We start from the raw sequence: 22,790 nt of genomic DNA, 5'->3' as shown, positions 1-22,790 counted from the left end.
TGCAATCTGACAATATGTTTGATGAACAATTCAGCTGTTTCTGAAGCTGTTGGTAAAGTGTGAATAGGTATAAAATGTGCCATTTTTGAAAAGAGATCCACAACTACTAGAATGACTGTGTTGTTAGAAGAAGGAGGTAGATCGACAATGAAGTCTAGGGCAATATCTTGCCAAGGTCTGTCAGCGATTGGAAGAGATAGAAGTAAACCATAAGGGTGAATTCTTTGAGATTTACATTTGGTACATACAGCACACCCTTGTATGTATTGTTTAACAGACTGAATCATATGTGGCCACCAGAAATCCCTTTGAATTAAATGAAGAGTTTTCTTGAAACCAGGGTGTCCTGAAAGTGGAATATCATGTGCCATAGCTAAAATGTCATTCCTAAGAGATTCTGGAACATACAGTGCATGACCATGGTAGAAAAATCCATCATTACCTTTATGAATCCTGGAATCATTAATCAATGGATCATTCTGTTGTTTTCCCCACTAAGAGGCCGATGAATTTTTCTGGTGGTATTATTGAGTTTAGTTCAGAACTCTCAGTTAATGGAGTTGGATATCTAGATAATACATCTGCCTTTGTATTTCTTACTCCTGGACGATAAGTGATTAGAAAATCAAATCTAGTAAAGAATAAACTCCATCTGACTTGTCTGGAAGAAAGACTTTTATTAGTTTTTAGATATTGTAGATTACGATGATCTGTAAATATGATGATTGGAAATCTTGCCCCTTCTAGTAGATGTCTCCAAAATTCAAATGCAGCCTTGATGGCTAGAAGTTCTTTTTCCCCAATTGGGTAATTAATTTCGGCAGAATTCATAACCCGAGAATAATATGCGACAGGATGAAGCATGTTGGTAGAAGAATCTCTTTGAGACAGAATGGCTCCAATTGCAAATTCGGATGCATCTACTTCTAATGTATATTGTTTCGATGGATCTGGGAATTGTAGGATTGGAGCAGTAATGAAACTATGTTTGAGAGCATTGAAAGAGTCATCTGCCTGTTGGTTCCAATGGTATTTGTGGTTCTTTCGGGTGAGTAGTGTGAGAGGTTTTGCGATAGTAGAGAAACCTTTAATACATTTTCTATAAAAATTTGAGAATCCTAAGAACCTCTGGAGCTCTTTCTTATTTTTTGGAATAGGCCAGTTAGTGATAGCTTGTACTTTGTTGTCCTCCATGGATATTCCTTTTGGTGAAATATGATACCCCAGGAAAGAAATAGAATCAGAATTGAATATACATTTTTCTGCCTTAGCATATAAGTTGTTCTGTCTTAATCTTGAAAGAACTGTTCTGACATGTTGTTTGTGATCCTCTTTGGAATTTGAATAGATGAGAATATCGTCCAAATAAATGACAATGTATGTGTTGAGTAAATCTTTGAAAACATCATTAATAAAAAACTGAAAAGTTGCAGGTGCATTGCACAAACCAAAAGGCATAACACAATACTCGTAGAGACCATACCTTGTACGAAAGGCAGTTAACCATTCATCGCCTTTGCGAATTCTAATTAAATTATATGCACCTCTTAAATCCAGTTTGGTGAAAATGGTAGCACCCTGTAACCTCTCTATGAGTTCTGGAATAAGAGGTAAAGGATATCTATTTTTTATTGTACAGTTGTTCAGTTGTCTATAGTCAATTATAGGCCTGAGACTGTCATCTTTATTCTTCACGAAAAAGATTCCGGCACCAGCTGAAGATGTAGAAGGCCGAATAAAACCTTTTTTTAGATTTTCCTCAAGATATCCTTTGAGATGAAGCAGTTCAGGTTCAGAGAGTGGATATATACGACCATAAGGAATTTTACTGTTTGGTTTTAAATCGATAGGACAGTCGTAAGGTCTGTGAGGAGGTAGAGATTGAGCCTCAACCTTATCAAAAACATCATTAAAATCTGAGTACTCTGTAGGTATATTTGTCATATCAACCTGTAATAGAGTTTGTGTTTGTGTACAGTGTGTTTTACAATATGGTGAGTCAAAGGAAATAGAACCACTATTCCATGAGATGGTTGGTTGATGTTTCTTTAGCCATGAGAGTCCTAGAATTATGGGGTATAAAGGAGAATGAATAACCTCGAAGGTACACAATTCAGAGTGACCTGATGAAAATGCTAATGATAATGGAACTGTATGATGGGTAACAGGACCTGAATTGATAAAAGAACCATCAACGACTCGAATAGGTAATGCAATTAATTTTTTAATTATAGGAATCCTTGTGATTTTCAACAAAAGAAGAATGAATGAAATTATTAGTTGCTCCTGAATCGATTACCACCTGGCCTATAAGTTGATGTTGATCCCACTGTAGACAAACAGAAAGAGTAAAGTGAGATGTGTTTTTTATAACAGTCTCATTTAAATGAGCTATCTCTTGCTTACCCTTTTTTGATTTTAACAGAATTGGACATTCCTTTACTCCGTGATCTTTAGCAGCACAATATAAACAAAGATTATGTTGTCTTCGTCTGGCCTTTTCTTCCAGTTTAAGAGGACCTTTGACAAAGCCTATCTCCATAGGCTCATCAGTTGATCGGACAGTGGAAACTGAATGAGAGCTATAGGATTTCTTGGTAGATATTTCTGATGACCCTCTTTCAATCTTCCTTTCCCTCAAACGACGATCAATAGATATAGACAAGGTCATAAGATTTTCTAAGTCCTTAGGAATAACTACACGTGCCAATTCATCTTTTAGAGAATCCGCTAATCCAATACGAAATTGATTTGTCAAAGCTGGGTTATTCCACTGTGTGTCAGGTGCCCACCTTTTGAAGTCAGTTATATATTCTTCTACAGCGCGTCTACCTTGTCGCAAATTTCTAATCGAATTTTCTGCTGAAGCTTGTTTGTCATGATCTTCATATAGTAAGGACATGGCATTAAAAAATGATTCTAATGAGTTTAAGATGGGATCTTCTTTCTCATAGTATGCATTTGCCCATGCCTTGGCTTCACCAGTGAGATAAGAAATTACCGTTAGAACTTTAACCCTTTCGGTAGGATAGGTTCTTGGTTTCAGTGAAAATAGTAAAGTACATGAATTTTTAAAGTCTCTAAATTGAGTCCTGTCACCAGAAAATCTTTCAGGTGGACATATTTGTGGCTCAGGGGAAACAAGAGGTGATGGTAACGTTTGAGCAGGTACATGATCCCTAATGTATTTTCGTAATTCCTGATTTTCAACTTGGAGGTCCCTAAGACCCTGGATCATTATATCCATATTTTGAGAAAGGGTTCCAACACGGTTGGATAATTCAGTAACATCCATTATAGATACAAGTGGGTTAAGGGGCTTGATAATATGTGAGGATTTATTATATGATTAATGAGAACCCAGTTGTATCTACTCTACTCAGTCTCACACCAAACCTAGGTTACCTTGTTAAACTAGGAACCTTATTTTGCTCATTGACTGAGGGTGACCTGTTTAGGTCAAAAGTAAATTACAACTAACTTTAGTTGCAGGAGATATGCACAACAATGTGTTTAAAGTTTAATACTATGTATGTGCTAATACTCTCCAAATTAATATAATAGCTAATTGCTAAATAATAAATAATCTCTTCGGAGAATGTGAAATATTATCAAACTTTATGTAATTGAAGCTCTGTTAGTATCTCTTCATATGGAATGTAGCATATCACTCAGATACAAAACTTGAATGTTTAGGGTAGTATAGTTCATATGCAAACTTATTTATAGATACAGCAAGATTGTTATAGCATTATATAGAATGCAGAAATAACCAGGTTATATGCAGAAGATGTTAAGCATGCAAACTTTCCAGTAGTAACGTATATGTAGAAGATTGATTTGTTAGTTTAAACAGTCTTTGGAATAATATGATATTAGCGTTACTACGGCAATAACTTTATGTTAAGTACGATACCCATGACTTCTTGACCAGCGTGTACTAGTGGAGTCTTTGCTAGCTGGTGAATGAGTTGTCCTGAGAAGCAGAGTTGAATCCGACAAGAGAGAGGAGCTGCGACACTGACTCCCAGAGTGCTGATGACGTCAGACGCCGAACTACTGCAGACACGCTGTATGTCAGTTAGCGTTGCTGAACAAAGAATGGTGTCCTGTAATTGAAAAGAACTTTGCAGATTGAAGGTTAGCAAACACTTGATGAAAATAGAGAGAGCTTCTTGAAAGTTATGTTCACTCCTCATGCGAATCAAATTACCAAGCACAGTTGAATTAGAGAGGAGGGCTTATAAAGGCATAACGGTCATGTGATATTATGTTTAAAGGGACAGTCAAACGTGGAAATCATGAAGTATAGAGAGAGAGAATTACTGTGATATGACAAGTATATGTACAAAGCTGATGGCTTCTGCTTGTGTACCTTGCCAGGCGACCAAAAGGTCGTCTATATACCTTCTGTAGTATATTACTTTTGATTTCCAACGCTCATCACATCCAAATATGTGGGACAGCTCCTACTAACCCATGAATAGGTTGGCGTAAGAGGGGGCAAATTTTGCCTCCATGGCTGTCCCACATCTTTGGAGGTAATGAACGGCTTCAAAAACAAAAGCATTATGGGTTAACAAAAATTCCGTCACTCTTAGAATGAACCTACGAAAATCTTGGTTGTAGATGGTAAATCTTAATAGACAAAAATTTAGTGCTTCAAGGCCTCTCTTGTGTGGTATAGAGGAGTACAGCGGAGCAACATCAATTGCTAACCAGCTGTACCCCTCCTTCCAAACAAAGCTATCCATCTCTAGCAAAAGTTGTTTGGTATCCCTAAGGTAGCTTTTCAACCCCTTAACCAGTGGTTGTAAGATCTCGTCTATCCACTGGGAAAGAGGTTCAAAGATAGAGCCAATTCCGCTTATAATTGGTCTGCCCTTAATCTCTACAAGGGATTTGTGCACCGTGGGCAAAAAGCTAAAGGTGGGTGTCACTGGGTTTTCAACCATTAAGAATTGACTAGTTGGTCTATCAATAAACCCCTCTTCTATACCATCATCTACGAGTTGTGTCAACTCATATTTGAAACGCTTAATGGGGTTAAAGTCAAGTACCTGATACTGTGCAGGGTCAGTTAATTGGTGCAATGCTTCCTGGATAAAAAAACTTTTATCCATCACTACCACCGACCCACCCTTATCAGCTGACCTGATCACCAACTGCTGATTTTCTTTGAGTTTTTTAAGGGTAGATTGTTCTTCTTCATTTAGGTTAGAGTGTTTTCTCTTATTAGTAGTATAAGCCAATTTGGTTAAGTCAGATTGAATTCTTTTTTGAAATTTTTCTAGAATTGCTCCACTGGTATGGATTGGATAGAATTTGGAGGCACCATGAAAAGTAGGACCTGTGCTTACTATGTCAGTCTCTGAGTTATCTGACTTTAGTGTCCCTTCTAAAAATAGTGCCTCCAAAGTCTCCAAATCCCAGGCTTCCTGAAAATTTAAGATAGGGGCTACTCCTGCTGACCCTTGTTCTCTGTTTTCCACCTCTATCGGACCATCACTATATGGTGTGTTAAAATATTACTTCAATGTAAGATTTCTAATCAATTTGTTCACATCCACCAATGTCTGGAAAAGGTTAAAGTTTATCAGCAGGTACAAAATTAAGTCCATAACTTAATACATGTCTTTCCAGATCATTGAGTGGATAAGAAGACAAATTGATGAAAGATTTTAGTTGTATTTGGTTCTTGACCTCCCCCGTCTGGGTGGTAGTGATGACTCTCTCAATATTCTTTTCTCTCCTTTTTCTCCTCCCCCCCCCCTTCAAATCCTCTTGGGGGTCTGGAAAAAACCTGTGAGATTTCTAGCTGTTCAGTACTCCCAATGTTGTCAAAACCTATGCCTTTGCTTGGTTCAGACTGATATTTGGAGCCTGAGCTTTCTGCGTGCACATTAGGCATAACTATAGGTCTATGTACAGCATTGCTAGCAATGTTCTCTGCCTCTCTCTCCTCTCCAGATGTAGAATACTCACCTGATGACTCAACCTCACTTTCATTAAATGTAACTTTTTTAGACTTAGAATTTTTATTTTTCTTATTTTTGTTGTTTCCTGACTTATTTCCCTTTGGATACTTTTTCTTGTCATGTTCTTTCTTGTAATTGGTTCTCTGTCTCCTATTCCAAATATAGACCTTATTAGAGTCATAGTCATTAAGGTCTCTAAGATATTTGTCATGTTTGATATCCATAATAAGGCTTTTGGCCTCTGCTATGGATTCCTGCAAAATTTTATCAAACTTGCTAAATTGAATATCATTACTACGTATATTTAGCTCAACCTGTAAAACATTAATTTCATCAGAAATAGTGGTTAACAATTTCGTTTTAAATTCAATTAGCATTCCCATTAACCTTAAGGAACAATCTGACAAAACACTATTCCAGACTCTAATAAATTCCACATCCTCAACTACAAATGTAGGAAATTTGTTCACTCTCAGTCCTCTTGGGATCATACCACTTTTAATATATTTCTGTAGTGTCCAAATGTCCCATTTGAGTCTAGTTTCTTTCTCAAGCAAAGACTCCATTGTATCAAACAATTTGCTGAGAGTACATGAGGAAAAATCAGATGAAAAGACAGATTCAAGTTCCAATAAATCCCCTTTACGTTCATCAGCTGATTGTAATGCATAAAACTTAAAATTTGGTTGGCCACTTGGTTCTTGATCCATATTTAATCAATTTCTGGGAGTAATGGCCCTGGGTCTCTGTATCCAATATCTAAATATGGTTCGATTTGTCAAATATTCTTTAACATTACGTGACTTGCCTAAGTATTAATAGTGAGTATTTAACATCATATAAACAAAAATGTATATTGTTTGATTTAAATACTTAAGATCACTATTAGGATTTTTCATTATAGTTTTAGGCATTATAATCTTCACCTTTGTTTTTGTTGACACAGAAAAGAGTTTAATTCAATAATATTTAACAATTTAAATTTAATGTAAGAATTATCTCTTTCTAATTTTTTTTTTTGCACTTAGAATTATTTAATGTCCTTATTTCACATTGGCTATAATTTTTGTGTTAACTTAACAATTTTATTATGTGAGTTATTGTCCATTATATGATATGTGTTTCATACAATTGTTACCTTGGCAATAGTGGTAAGGGGTGTGGACTTCACTCCAGGTAAAGGTTTTTATCTATTTTGTTTTAAACCAATCAGGTATATCAGGCAGTTAGTAACCTGAGACTGCAGCTACGATTACGGCTTTCTGAGTCGAAACATGTCAGCAAACAGTTACTAGAGTGGAGTCCATACCACTCACATCGCCACTGGTGATTCAAGCTGTATCCCTATTGGGAGAAAAAGATTTTATCTGCAAATAAAAGGTTTTTCAACAAGAAATCGCTGTATCCTGGTGCACCTCATTTTTACCTTTGATTAAAATATTACTGTGTGCTTTCTAGTGAGTGACAGATTTTCTGTGTGTTTTGTTAGTAATTTCTGTAAGTTTCCCTTTGGGCCTGTCACCCAGGGATGCTCAGAGGTTAACTGCCTGGGTTGCTGGGAACTGTGCAGCTGTCTATAAGTATTTAGGGCTGCACGGTTCATAGTGGCTTGGAATGTGTACCCTGTCCAGTCTGAGAGTGTGGTCCATTTCTGTGTTTTATATTTATATATATACAGGGAGTGCAGAATTATTAGGCAAGTTGTATTTTTGAGGATTCATTTTATTATTGAACAACAACCATGTTCTCAATGAACCCAAAAAACTCATTAATATCAAAGCTGAATATTTTTGGAAGTAGTTTTTAGTTTGTTTTTAGTTTTAGCTATTTTAGGGGGATATCTGTGTGTGCAGGTGACTATTACTGTGCATAATTATTAGGCAACTTAACAAAAAACAAATATATACCCATTTCAATTATTTATTTTTACCAGTGAAACCAATATAACATCTCAACATTCACAAATATACATTTCTGACATTCAAAAACAAAACAAAAACAAATCAGTGACCAATATAGCCACCTTTCTTTGCAAGGACAGTCAAAAGCCTGCCATCCATGGATTCTGTCAGTGTTTTGATCTGTTCACCATCAACATTGCGTGCAGCAGCAACCACAGCCTCCCAGACACTGTTCAGAGAGGTGTACTGTTTTCCCTCCTTGTAAATCTCACATTTGATGATGGACCACAGGTTCTCAATGGGGTTCAGATCAAGTGAACAAGGAGGCAATGTCATTAGATTTTCTTCTTTTATACCCTTTCTTGCCAGCCACGCTGTGGAGTACTTGGACGCGTGTGATGGTGCATTGTCCTGGATGAAAATCATGTTTTTCTTCAAGGATGCAGACTTCTTCCTGTACCACTGCTTGAAGAAGGTGTCTTCCAGAAACTGGCAGTAGGACTGGGAGTTGAGCTTGACTCCATCCTCAACCCGAAAAGGCCCCACAAGCTCATCTTTGATGATACCAGCCCAAACCAGTACTCCACCTCCACCTTGCTGGCGTCTGAGTCGGACTGGAGCTCTCTGCCCTTTACCAATCCAGCCACGGGCCCATCCATTTGGCCCATCAAGACTCACTCTCATTTCATCAGTCCATAAAACCTTAGAAAAATCAGTCTTGAGATATTTCTTGGCCCAGTCTTGACGTTTCAGCTTGTGTGTCTTGTTCAGTGGTGGTCGTCTTTCAGCCTTTCTTACCTTGGCCATGTCTCTGAGTATTGCACACCTTGTGCTTTTGGGCACTCCAGTGATGTTGCAGCTCTGAAATATGGCCAAACTGGTGGCAAGTGGCATCTTGGCAGCTGCACGCTTGACTTTTCTCAGTTCATGGGCAGTTATTTTGCGCCTTGGTTTTTCCACACGCTTCTTGCGACCCTGTTGACTATTTTGAATGAAACGCTTGATTGTTCGATGATCACGCTTCAGAAGCTTTGCAATTTTAAGAGTGCTGCATCCATCTGCAAGATATCTCACTATTTTTGACTTTTCTGAGCCTGTCAAGTCCTTCTTTTGACCCATTTTGCCAAAGGAAAGGAAGTTGCCTAATAATTATGCACACCTGATATAGGGTGTTGATGTCATTAGACCACACCCCTTCTCATTACAGAGATGCACATCACCTAGTATGCTTAATTGGTAGTAGGCTTTCAAGCCTATACAGCTTGGAGTAAGACAACATGCATAAAGAGGATGATGTGGTCAAAATACTCATTTGCCTAATAATTCTGCACTCCCTGTATATATATATATATATATATATATATATATATATATATATATATATATATATATATATATATATATATATATATATATATATATATATATATATATATATATATATATATATATATATATATATATATATATATATATATACACTCGGATCATACAACTCTCTACTTTAAACTCTAAGACCAAAACCATGATGTCATTGCAGCACTTTGCTGTTTGTTTTTTGTAGCCATAATTTACAGCATTATATAATTGCAAATAATGCAAATCCAAAGTATATCTTGAGTAATATAGGTAAGATTTCCAGCTATCCGGCATTTACCTTTTAGTATAAAGCCAACAAATGCATGATAGTATCCGTTCTTAGCTACTATTTACTTTATAGTAATTGTTAATATTACCTAATACAAATAAAGCATCTTTTGAACTGATTATTGATGTAAAGTTGTATAAGCATTGGATGAAACTGCGCTGTTTTTATTTAAGCTGATGCAATTAACAATGCTGCTGGCTATGGCTTTAACGGAGTTGATGAAAATGGTCACTTTCGTTGGGATCTGATATCTACTCTCAACATCTGGAACATTGAGGTGAGTTTTACATACTGATTAATGTTTTATCATCTTGCTCTCTGCACATGACACATTTTGTACTTGAAACACAATAGTTTGGTTATATGAAATTTCTATCAATACGATATGTAACAAAGGCTGCATACTGATTGCTTGATTTGCACGTTCTCTCTTCCCGTGTTGTTTAATGATTAAGCTGTAGATAATGAATCAGGGTTTTTGGCAGGCAAATAATACATCAACTTTGTTTTATGCCTTTTAACCATTGCTTAACATTAAGGGCTAGATTACAAGTGTTTATATACACACATATAAACACATATATGAACAAGCCCTTTTCACTCAAATACCTTAAAAGTTGAAAAATAATTTTTAAGCAATTTTAATATTTAAAATGTGTTTTACTGTAAATATTTAACATTCCAGTGTTCTTCACTTAGATTTGATTTCACTTGGATTTTAAAATAGATATTTCTTTATATCTGTGTGTGTGTGTATGTATATGTATACATACAATGTCCGCAAGAGGTGCACTCTTACCCATCCAAACAACAGCCAGGGTGCCAACGAAAAAATATCCAAAAAAATAACTACAGACTTGCACTCTCTGGTCTTTTCAAATAGCTTTACTAGTGTAGTGACGTTTCGGGGACAAAACTCCCCTTCATATAGATATATAGGTAAAAATATTTAAAAATAAAAAGAACATTTTCTTCCATGTGAAGAATATTAGAATGTAAAATATTAAGTATTACTACCTTCGGTTAGTGATGTAGGTCTAACGCAGTGTCGGGTTAGCGCACAAGCTATAGGTTGTTTTTGTTCTGTGTGCTCCTTTGAAGTCTAAGAAGAAGTTAACGTGATATACGAAATCCTGAAGTTAGCGTGCACCGGGTTTCACTCATTTACTTTCAATTTGTAATAGGTGATCTAACATGCACATATTAAAAGTTTACTTTGAGAGGTAGTTGCACACTTGTAATCTGGTCCTATATATTTCCCTATAGGATTTTCTGCTGTTTATTTTTTTTTAATTTCTCTTTGCCTGAAAAATATTTTATTGTTAAATACCATCTATTGTCCTATTTTTCAGGTGAGCTGCTCATCCTTTAGATAGGATACTCCCTCTAAATACAATGGTGAATGTGCTAAATAATAAACAAACATATTTAAGAAAATGACTTAGGCCCCAATATTCAAAACATCAGCAGACTGACGAGAAACTGCTTGCTTTGGTTCGCCAGGCTCACAGTTCGTTGGTCTGTCGATATATTCCAAAAAAGGGGGCTAAACCGCAAAGTGCTGACGAGTGTCGATATGTCTCCTTAGGAAATAATAGGGATTGTGGCTTCAGCAAAAGTCTGCCAACATTGCCACTCGTCGGCACTATTAGCGGGGCGGGGGGGCTGTATGTGAAGTGTTCCTACACAGTACCGACAGTGCATTCACTGAAACAAAAAGAGGTTTTATATATATATATATATATATATATATATATATATATATATATATAAAATGTTTAAATTATATGCAATTTCTTGTATAATGCATATTATTTTAAGTATTGTACAGATTTTAAACAGCTGTTTTTTCTGTGTTTTTTATTTTAAACATTATTATTTATTTTATCTAAATATAATTATCTTATCAAAGACAGTAGCCCCAACTTTATAGTGTTACATAACTGCATAATCTTTAACTTAACTTAAAGTTGTGGCTACTGACTTTGATAACATAATTATATTGAGAAAAATTAATCTAATTGTTTAAAATAAAAAAAGAACACTGAAAAAAACAGCTGTTTAAAATCTATATAATACTGAAAATAGTTTGCATTATACAAGAAAATGCATATAATTTAAACATAGTATATACATATAATGCTCTGCTAAACTGTTAATCCCTTACGTTCCCTCACCCCTAGTGCATTCTAACAATGCTACACTATTAACCCCTAATCTGCCATAACCTATTAACCTAATCACCCCATAACCTATTAACCCCTAAAACATCACAACCCCTTCGCAATAAACCCCCAAACCTCTTTACCTCTAAACCGTCAGAAACCCCCATCACAAACTACCCCTACACTACTTAACTCCTTAACAGCTAACCCCCCAAGACCACTAACCTAACAGCCCGTAAGTTACAAAAAAATACTAACATTACAAAAAATAAAAACACATTTAAAAAAAAAAAAATACAAAAAAATACCAAAATAAAAATCCCTAAACAGTGTCTATCCTAAAACTAAAGTCCCCTTAAAAAAAAAGCCCACCACAAAATAAAATACTAACAAAAATACCTAATGTAAAAATTGCCCTGAAAAGGGAATTTGTTGGCCGGTGGCTTATTTGAAGTAATTATCTCTTTTGCATCCAAAATACCCTATACTAAAACCAAATAAAGCTATCTTTAAAAAACAACTAGCCTAAAAAAAGATGCCCTGAAAAGGTTATCAGTGATTAAGCTCTTTTGCTAAAAAAAAATTAAAAAAATATCCTAAAAAAAATGCCATGAAAAAGGCATCAGAGATTAAGCTCTTTTGTTAAAAAAAAAAATATATCCTAAAAAAAGATGCCCTAAAAATGGTGTCAGCAATTAAACTCTTTTGCTAACCCTAAACTTACCGCTCAAAAACCCTAACCTAAACCACCAAAGTATTTACTCAACAAATTTGAATCCGGCTCCTAAGTGGAGTGCTCCTCTTCCATCTTCATACTTGCCGGCCCTCCTCTAGGGCTTTCCTCTTCCATCTCACCCATCTTCCATCCAATGCTTCTTCTTATCTTCCATCTGATGTCCTCTTCATGTGGTCACCACCGCAAACTGAAGCTTGAATGCAAGGTTCCCCCTTATATAGAGGTGCACTTGCATTCCTATTGGCTAATTTTCAAATCAAAATTAAAATCAGCCAATAGAAAAAGCTTTCATTCTATTGGTTGATTTAAATGTGAAATTAGCCAATAGGAATGCAAGGGAACCCCCATATAAGGAGAACCTTGCATACAAGCTTTAGTGTGCGGGGGTTACAGCATGAAGAGGACATCAGATGGAAGATAAGACTAAAAGAAAAAGCATTAAATAGAAGATGGAAGAAGACGGGTTGAATTGAAGAGCAAAGCCCCAGCGGAGCGCCATTATGGAAGAAGATAAAGCGCTGCATCCTTTTTTTTGGATAGGGTTGTTTATTTTTTAGCAAAAGAGCTTAATCGCTTTTTTTGGGGGAGTGAGGGGTTACATTCGTTTTAGTATAAGGTATTTTCGGATAAAAAAAGAGATAATCACTTCAAATAGGGCACCGTCTGACAAATGCCCTTTTCTGGGCAATTTTTAGAGTCGTTTTTTTGTTAGTATAGTTTTTTTTAGTGTTTTGTTTATTTCAATGTGATTTTAGTTTTGGGATAGGCTTACTGTTGGGGTTTTTATTTCTGGTAATGGTAGTCTTTTTTTATTTTGTGTAACTTAGGGGGTCTTAGGTTAGGGGGCTTTGGGTGTTTACTGTTAGGGGGTTAAATAGTATAGGGGTAGTTTGCGGTGCGGTTAGGAAGTTAAGTAGTGTAGGGACAATTTGCGGTTGTGTCAGTATAAGGGTTAATATCGTATGTTTATTAGGTTGGGTGATATATTTAAAAGGGATCCTTTACTTTACATCGTCATGGTAGGGAGCGGTGCTGCTTGGAATATTTTACCAGCATCACCACCCATTGCGATGTATTGTAAAACGCTGATTTTATGCTGCCTTTAAAAAAAATGATGTCAGCAGCTTGCAATATTTTGCCGGCTTTCTCAACATGGCAACGGATCCCTTTTGAATATCTTGCTGCCTCGTGGTTCTTTTGATCATTGGGGCCTTAGGGAGATGTTATTGTAACAAATGCTAAATATATAGATACGATAAGATATAAAAATATAAAACATAGTTTTAAGATTTATTTTAAAAGAACAGAATATATTTCTTGCATTCTTTTGATGATTTTGAGTTATTTAAACTAATTTATGCAAAGCAAAAAAAAGTGATACATTATGTACTGCATATAAAGTAAATAATTACCATGATAGGTGGAGTGGGAATTATTGGTTAAATGAACACAATGTAAAAAATTAAGCCAACAATGACTTTGTTCAGTAAGTTTAGAGACAAATTTGCCTTAAGGCCTTTTCATTCTTAACTGAAAATTGTCCTGTAATAAATTCTTCAATTACTATTGGTATTTATGTTCTATTTTATGCCAAAGCTAATGGGCATTTTCTTTCTACTAGACCTCTACAAGTTTTAAAATGTACATAGACAACTGGAATATTCAAACTGCTGTCTGGTTAAAGAGGTAAGAATCTTACTGTTCGGATCAAAAGTACTAGGGAGTTGCCCTTAAAGGGACAGTAAATACCTTTTCTGATGTGTTGCTATAGAATAACATATCAGCAAAGTCTTAATGTTTTTATAACAGATTTACATCCTTTTTATTGCAGTTATTTTTCCCCCCACCATTTGTCTTATTTTGAAGAGCCAATATGGGCTTTAATCCACAGACAACAAAGCTAGCCCCTGTCATAAAGTTAATATTGTTGGTGGGGCCATGGTATGATATGTTGTGTGTCCATCGATTATGTGAATGCTATGCTTAAAATTATACAGGTGGCCCTCGGTTTACAACGATTCAATTTGCACCGTTTCAGAATAACAACCTTTTTTTCAGTCATGTGACTGCTATTGAGAAGCAGTGCATTGATTAAAATAGCCAGTAGGTGGAGCTGTCCGCTTGTGTTGCAGCAAAGATATGCAAACTGACTATATTGGAAAAGAGATTAAACTTCTTGCGCTATAAATCCAACAGCAAGGACCAGCACCACAGATGGATACTAGTTCCCTACAAACTAGTAAAAAGGCAATACTAAATGTACATAAATACATGCATAAAAACTTGTTTATATAAAATAAGTGATTCTCTGTAAGTGACCTATCTATGTAGAGAGAAGACCTCTAAAGACACTTCAGAATACTTAGCCTCTGCTGCATCACCAGGATTCGTTTTCTCTCATTAGTACTGCTTTTTTGCTTCCTTAACTCTGTCTGCAGCAGAGGCTAAGTATTTTAAAGTGTCTTTAGAGGTCTTCTCTCTACATAGATAGGTCACTTACAGAGAATCACTTATTTTATATAAACAAGTTTTTATGCATTTATTTATGTACATTTAGTATTGCCTTTTTATATTTATCTCATTGTATGAATTATTTCGCTTACAACTCTTTTAATACATTTAGCAAAGTCTAATTAAATTATATTTTAACATTCATTTCAATTGGCTGTTGTTTTTTTCTTGATCATTTACCTATCATTTGTTAAAAGATTTTTTTTTTCTTGATCATTTACCTATCATTTGTTAAAAGATTTTTTTCATATGTATTAGGACATAATCAACTCATATATTTTTTTGACCTGCCCTTTAAGGCGCCCACAGTACTTGTTTTTTCACTTCAGCAAAGATATGCAAGCCAAGTAAGCTGAAATTAATCAGTTTAACCAGACCTGAGCTATCGAGCATCTTGCAAAGGAACAAGATCTTTCTGTCTATAAATCAGTCCAGATTGGAATGCATTTCTGTTTGCAGAAAAATGCAAGTAAAGTCTGTGTTGTGTGATTATTTTATTAGGTTTATAATGCTGTTTAGCATTAAAGTCTTCATTTCAAAGCTTTAAAAATAATGTATTAGGTGTTACGTATGACAATTTTGAGAGGGGCCTGGAACCTAACTCCCTTACTTCCCATTGACTTACATTATAAACTGGGTTTCAATTTACAACGTTTTCGATTTACAACCATTCCTTCTGGAACCTAACCCCGGCGTAAACTGAGGGCTACCTGTAATTGTATTTAGTATATTGACTCATGTATATTGACTTTGATGGAGGTATGTATATGAACTAAAGCACATGTGTGATTGAGTGGATTTTGATGAAGGGACTTTAGCAAGGAATCTTCTGATTGGGCTCTGTCCCTGGATGTTTGCAGGAAGGAGAATGTCTTTGAGCACCTAAGGATACAAAAGTGTATAATATCCTATCCCAATAGTTCCCTTAGTACAAAGGGAATGTGTATGTGTGCCGTTGCCAACAGGTCTGAATACACTATCAACACTGATCCCTGATTTGTTTTTTTTATAGAGATTTATATTGATTGGTGTGATAAGGAGAATGATACAGGTTTCTCCCTATAAATAGATTAAAGGGACAGTCAACACCAGAATTTTTGTTGTTTAAAAAGATAGATAATCCCTTTATTACCCATTCCCCAGTTTTGCAAAACCAACACTGTTATATTAATACACTTTTTATTTCTGTGACTAACTGGTATCTAAGCATCTTCTGACCGCCCCTAATCACATGACTTTTAGTTATTAACTATTGACTTGCATTTTAGCCAATTAGTGCAGCGTCTGCCACTAGCCACGGGCGTGATCACAATGCCATCTATATGGCCTACAAGAGCTTGCTCTCCCCTGCTGTGAAAAGTAAATAAAATAGAGGCGGCCTTCAAGGGCTTATAAATTATCATATGAGCCTTCCTAGTTTTAGCTTTCAACTAGAATACCAAGAGAACAAAGCAAAATTGTTGATAAAAATAAATTGGAAAGTTGTTTAAAATTACATGCCCTATTTGAAAAATGAAAGGTTTTTTTGGATTTGACTGTACCTTTAATAAAAAAATGATAGTGGTAAAGTATCATATTTAATTTTTCTATATTGTTTTGTTATGTATTTTAATAAATTGTATGTGATTTAGCACAGTGTAAAATAAAATCCTGGAATTCCCTGTCATATTTATTAGCATAAAGTTAAAATGCAGTGATTTGTTTTGTTGAAAAGCATACCTAGGTAGACTCGTGAGCAGCAGTGCATGTAGGGAGATAGCTTGTAATGCCTCTTTTCATTGCCTCATCAGATTTGAATAGAATAGATTCCTTAGAAGACAAGCATCTATAGATAGCAGTCATCGAGTGATTGGCTAGGCAAAACCTATTAGTAATTGAATCCAGTGGATCCAGTGACCACGGGTTTTCCGCGATAAGATAATGACTGCAGAAATAGTGTCTGAGTTGCAAATATGCAAAAAAATGTTTCTTATCTTAATTAAATTCTTTTAATAGTGAGTCAAATGTTCTTATAAGTTTAGTGTGTGGGTCAATCAATTGTGAAATATACTTGAAGTTTTTTTAGGATCATATTTTAAAAACATGTGAGATATAGCCACTTTCAAAGTCCGGATTACCCGAATAGGAAGATATTTAGATATTTTATAATTTATCTCAAGATATTTGCAAACTTTGTTCCAAGCTAGCAGTACATTATATACCATATACTTTTGGATATTGCCTTTAATGTGCTTAAAATTCAGATGTAAGATAACTTTGAGGGAATATGGAGCAATCATGGCTTCTTCTATCTTATAATTTGTAACATGATCAATTTCTGTAAGCCAGTCTAAAGCTATTTTAGACAAACAGGCCCAGTTGTAATTTTTGATATTGGGGAAGATAAAAACTCCCTCATCGTTTTGCTAACGATATTATTATTATTATACTTTATTTATGAAGTGCCAACATATTCTGCAGCGCTGTCCATGGATACAATTCATTTAAATAAAACAATGATATAAAACTTGTAAGAGACATTTATTATTATTATTAATAATCATTAATTTATTATTGAGTTGGGTGGTAGGCTTCCCTGAACAGAAAAGTCTTCAGGGATCATTTAAAGCAGCGGTTCCCAACCTTTTTTCTCTCCTGTACCCCTTGATTAGGCTTTTCATTTATGAGTACCCCCTCTCTTCATTACCCCACCCATCCCTCAAAATAAAGGAAGCACTTTTTTATAGGGGAGGTAAGCTATACCTGAATTGCATACGACTGTACGTGTATCAACAGGATTAAAGCTCAGATCTTATTCTCAGGAGTCCTGCTGTGTGGCTGGTGCCACTGGCAGCTGCCTGGTTGCTCCTAAACAAGGCCCTGGGGGGGGGAGTCAAAGTGTAATGATCATAAAAAACAAAATTTATGCTTACCTGATAAATTTATTTCTCTTGTGGTGTATCCAGTCCACGGATCATCCATTACTTGTGGGATATTCTCATTCCCAACAGGAAGTTGCAAGAGGAAACCCACAGCAGAGCTGCAATATAGCTCCTCCCCTAACTGTAATAGCCAGTCATTCGACCGAAAACAAGCCGAGAAAGGAGGAACCATAGGGTGCAGTGGTTACTGTAGTTTAAATTTAAAAATTACCTGCCTTAAAATGACAGGGCGGGCCGTGGACTGGATACACCACAAGAGAAATAAATTTATCAGGTAAGCATAAATTGTGTTTTCTCTTGTAAGGTGTATCCAGTCCACGGATCATCCATTACTTGTGGGATACCAATACCAAAGCTAAAGTACACGGATGAAGGGAGGGACAAGGCAGGAACTTAAATGGAAGGAAACACTGCCTGTAAAACCTTTCTCCCAAATATAGCCTCCGAAGAAGCAAAAGTATCAAATTTGCAAAATTTTGAAAAAGTATGAAGCGAAGACCAAGTCGCCGCCTTGCAAATCTGTTCAAAAGAAGCCTCATTTTTAAAGGCCCAAGTGGAAGCCACAGCTCTAGTGGAATGAGCTGTAATCCTTTCAGGAGGCTGCTGTCCAGCAGTCTCATAGGCTAAGCGGATTAAGCTTCTTAGCCAAAAAGAAGGAGAGGTTGCCGAAGCCTTTTGATCTCTCCTCTGTCCAGAGAAGACAACAAACCAAGCAGATGTTTGACGAAAATCTTTAGTAGCTTGTAAATAAAAACTTTAAAGCACGGGCCACGTCCAGATTGTGAAACACAAGGATGGAACAACAATCTCTTGATTGATATTCTTGTTAGATATCACCTTAGGTAAAAACCCAGATTTGGTACGCACGACTACCTTATCCGTATGAAAAATCAGATAAGGAGAATCACATTGTAAGGCAGATAACTCGGAGACTCTACGAGCCGAGGAAATAGCTACCAAAAAAAGGACTTTCCAAGATAAAAGTTTGATATCTATGGAATGAAGAGGTTCAAACGGAACTTCTTGAAGAACCTTAAGAACCAAGTTTAAGCTCCATGGTGGAGCAACCGGTTTAAACACAGGCTCTGAACTTCTGGAACATCTGCCAGATGCTTAACTAGCTGACAATCCTTTTTCCAAACCTTCTTGGAGAAAAGATAATATCCTAGGAATCCTGACCTTACTCCATGAGTAACCCTTGGATTCACACCAATAAAGATATCTACGCCATACCTTATGGTAAATTTTCCTGGTGACAGGCTTTCGTGCCCGTATTAAGGTATCAATAACTGACTCGGAGAAGCCACGCTTTGATAAAATCAAGCGTTCAATCTCTAGGCAGTCAGCCGCAGAGAAATTAGATTTGGATGGTTGGAAGGACCCTGAAGTAGAAGGTCCTGTCTCAGAGGCAGAGACCATGGTGGAAAGGATGACATGTCCACTAGATCTGCATACCAGGTCCTGCGTGGCCACACAGGTGCTATCAGAATCACCGATGCTCTCTCCTGCTTGATCTTGGCAATCAGTCGAGGGAGCAGAGGAAACGGTGGAAACACATAAGCCAGGTTGAAAGACCAGGGCGCTGCTAGAGCATCTATCAGTGTTGCCTTGGGATCCCTGGACCTGGATCCGTAACACGGAAGCTTGGTGTTCTGGCGAGACGCCATGAGATCCAGTTCTGGTTTTCCCCAACGATGAATCAGTTGTGCAAATACCTCCGGATGGAGTTCCCACTCTCCCGGATGAAAAGTCTGACGACTTAGAAAATCCGCCTCCCAGTGCTCTACACCTGGGATATGGATAGCTGATAGGTGGCAAGAGTGAATCTCTGCCCAGCGAATTATTTTTGAAACTTCTAACATCTCTAGGGAACTTCTTGTTCCCCCTTGATGGTTGATGTAAGCTACAGTCGTGATGTTGTCCGACTGAAATCTGATGTACCTCAGAGTTGCTAACTGAGGCCAAGCCTGAAGAGCCTTGAATATCGCTCTTCGTTCCAGAATATTTATTGGAAGGAGAGACTCCTCCTGAGTCCACGATCCCTGAGCCTTCAGGGAGTTCCAGACTGCACCCCAACCTAGAAGGCTGGCATTTGTTGTTACAATTGTCCAATCTGGCCTGCAAAAGGTCATACCTTTGGACAGATGGACCCGAGATAGCTACCAGGGAAAAGAATCCCTGGTCTCTTGGTCCAGATTCAGTTGAGGGGACAAATCTGTGTAATCCCCGCTCCACTGACTGAGCATGCATAGTTGCAGCGGTCTGAGATGTAAGCGTGCAAACGGCACTATGTCCATTGCCGCTACCATTAAGCCGATTACTTCCATACACTGAGCCACCGAAGGGCGCGGAATGGAATGAAGAACCCAGCAGGAATTTTGAAGCTTTGATAACCTGGACTCTGATAGATTCTATAGAAATGAAAATTCACCTGACGGAGTCCCTAGAAAGGAAACTCTTGTGAGTGGGGATAGAGAACTCTTTTCCTCGTTCACTTTCCACCCATGCGACCTCAGAAATGCCAGTACTACGTCCGTATGAGACTTGGCAATTTGGAAGTTTGACGCCTGTATCAGGATGTCGTCTAAATAAGGGGCTACTGCTATGCTCCGCGGCCTTAGGACCGCCATAAGCGACCCTAGAACCTTTGTAAAGATTCTTGGGGCTGTAGCTAATCCAACCTGAGAAACCGATGATGATCTTTGTGTATTGGAATGTGAAGATAAGCATCCTTTAGATCCACTGTAGTCATATATTGACCCTCCTGGATCAGTGGTAGGATGGTACGAATAGTTTCCATCTTGAACGACGGAACTTTGAGGAATTTGTTTAAGATCTTTAGATCCAAAATTGGTCTGAAGGTTCCCTCTTTTTTGAAAACCACAAACAGATTTGAGTAAAAACCCTGTTCCTGTTCACTCCCATAACTAGGAGGTCTTGTACACAGTGTAAGAATGCCTCTCTCTTTATCTGGTGTGCAGATAATTGTGAAAGGTGAAATCTCCCTTTTGGGGGGGAAGCTTTGAAGTCCAGAAGATATCCCTGGGATATAATTTCCAACGCCCAGGGATCCTGAACATCTCTTGCCCACGCCTGGGCGAAGAGTGAAAGTCTGCCCCCTACTAGATCCGTTACCGGATAGGGGGCCATTCCTTCATGCTGTCTTAGAGGCAGCAGCAGACTTTTTTGACCTGCTTACCTTTTTTCCAGGTCTGGTTTGGTCTCCAGACCGTCTTAGATTGAGTAAAAGTTCCCTCTTGTTTATTATTAGAGGAAGTTGATGCCGCACCTGCCTTGAAGTTTTGAAAGGCACGAAAATTAGACTGTTTGGCCCTAGTTTTGGACCTGTCCTGAGGAAGGGCATGACCTTTTCCTCCAGTGATATCAGCAATAATCTCCTTCAAACCAGGCCCGAATAGGGTCTGCCCCTTGAAGGGAGTGTTAAGTAGCTTAGATTTTGAAGTCACGTCAGCTGACCATGATTTAAGCCATAGCGCTCTGCGCGCCTGTATAGCAAAACCAGAATTCTTAGCCGATAGTTTAGTCAAATGAACAATGGAACAATGGCATCAGAAATAAAAGAATTGGCTAGCTTAAGTGCTCTAAGTTTGCCAAGTATGTCATCCAATGGAGTCGCTACCTGTAAAGCCTCTTCCAGAGACTCAAACCAGTACGTCGCAGCAGCAGTGACAGGGGCAATGCATGCAAGGGGCTGTAGGATAAAACCTTGTTGAATAAATATTTTCTTAAGGTAACCTTCTAATTTTTTATCCATTGGATCTAAAAAAGCACAACTGTCCTCGACAGGGATAGTAGTACGCTTTGCTAGAGTAGAAACTGCTCCCTCCACCTTAGGGACTGTCTGCCATAAGTCCCGTGTGGTGGCGTCTATTGGAAAATTTTTCTAAAAATAGGAGGGGAAGAGAACGGCACACCTGGTCTATCCCATTCCTTATTAATAATTTTTGTAAACCTTTTAGGTATTGGAAAAACATCAGTACACACCGGCACTGCAAGTATTTATCCAGTCTACACAATTTCTCTGGCACTGCAATGGAATCACAGTCATTCAGAGCAGCTAAAACCTCCCTAAGCAACACGCGTAGGTGTACAAGCTTAAATTTAAATGTAGAAATATTAGAATCAGGTATCTTCCTGAGTCATTAACATCACCCACTGACTGAAGCTCTCTTTCCTCAGCTTCTGCATATTGTGAGGCAGTATCAGACATGGTTCTTAAAGCGTCAGTATGCTCTGCATTTTGTCTCACCCCAGAGCTATCTCGCTTACCTCTAAGTTCAGGTAGTCTGGCTAATACCGCTGACAGTGTATTATCCATGACTGCCGCCATGTCTTGTAAAGTAAACGCTATGGGCGCCCTAGATGTACTTGGCGCCATTTGAGCGTGAGTCCCTTAAGCGGGAGTCAAAGGGTCTGACACGTGGGGAAAGTCGGCATAACTTCCCCCTCGTCAGATTCCTCTGGTGATAAAATTTTTTAAAAGACAGAAAATTATCTTTATTGCCTAAAATGAAATCAGTACATTTGGTACACATTCTAAGAGGGGGTTCCACCATGGCTTTTAAACATAATGAACAAGGAGTTTCTTCTATGTCAGACATGTTTATACAGACTAGCAATGAGACTAGCAAGCTTGGAAAACACTTTAAATCAAGTTAACAAGCAAATATAAAAAAAACGGTACTGTGCCTTTAAGAGAAACAAATTTTGTCAGAATTTGAAAAACAGTGAAAAAATGCAGTAAATCAAACGAAATTTTTACAGTGTATGTAATAGGCTAGCAGAGCATTGCACCCACTTGCAAATGGATGATTAACCCCTTAGTTAAAAAAACGGATCAAAAAAACGAAATAGACGTTTTTTAACAGTCACAACCAACTGCCACAGCAAGCTGTAGCCCTACCTTCCC

The 22,790-nt window shown here is 37.3% G+C and overlaps 1 protein-coding gene across 1 annotated transcript in view; it reads left to right on the top strand.

Moving 5' to 3' along the window:
• MBOAT1 (membrane bound O-acyltransferase domain containing 1) overlaps positions 1-22,790 on the top strand; it is a 181,742-nt gene that overhangs the window by 118,044 nt on the left and 40,908 nt on the right. Inside the window, exons 9-10 of the mRNA XM_053714790.1 lie at positions 9,701-9,804; positions 14,050-14,114. Of these exons, the coding sequence (XP_053570765.1) occupies positions 9,701-9,804; positions 14,050-14,114 (169 nt within the window). The remainder of the gene's footprint in view (positions 1-9,700; positions 9,805-14,049; positions 14,115-22,790) is intronic.

This window comes from Bombina bombina, chromosome 5, assembly GCF_027579735.1.
Source record: "Bombina bombina isolate aBomBom1 chromosome 5, aBomBom1.pri, whole genome shotgun sequence".
NCBI lineage: Eukaryota > Metazoa > Chordata > Amphibia > Anura > Bombinatoridae > Bombina > Bombina bombina.
Note: the sequence above shows the minus strand (reverse complement) of the source record. Positions and strands in the feature narration are given on the sequence as shown.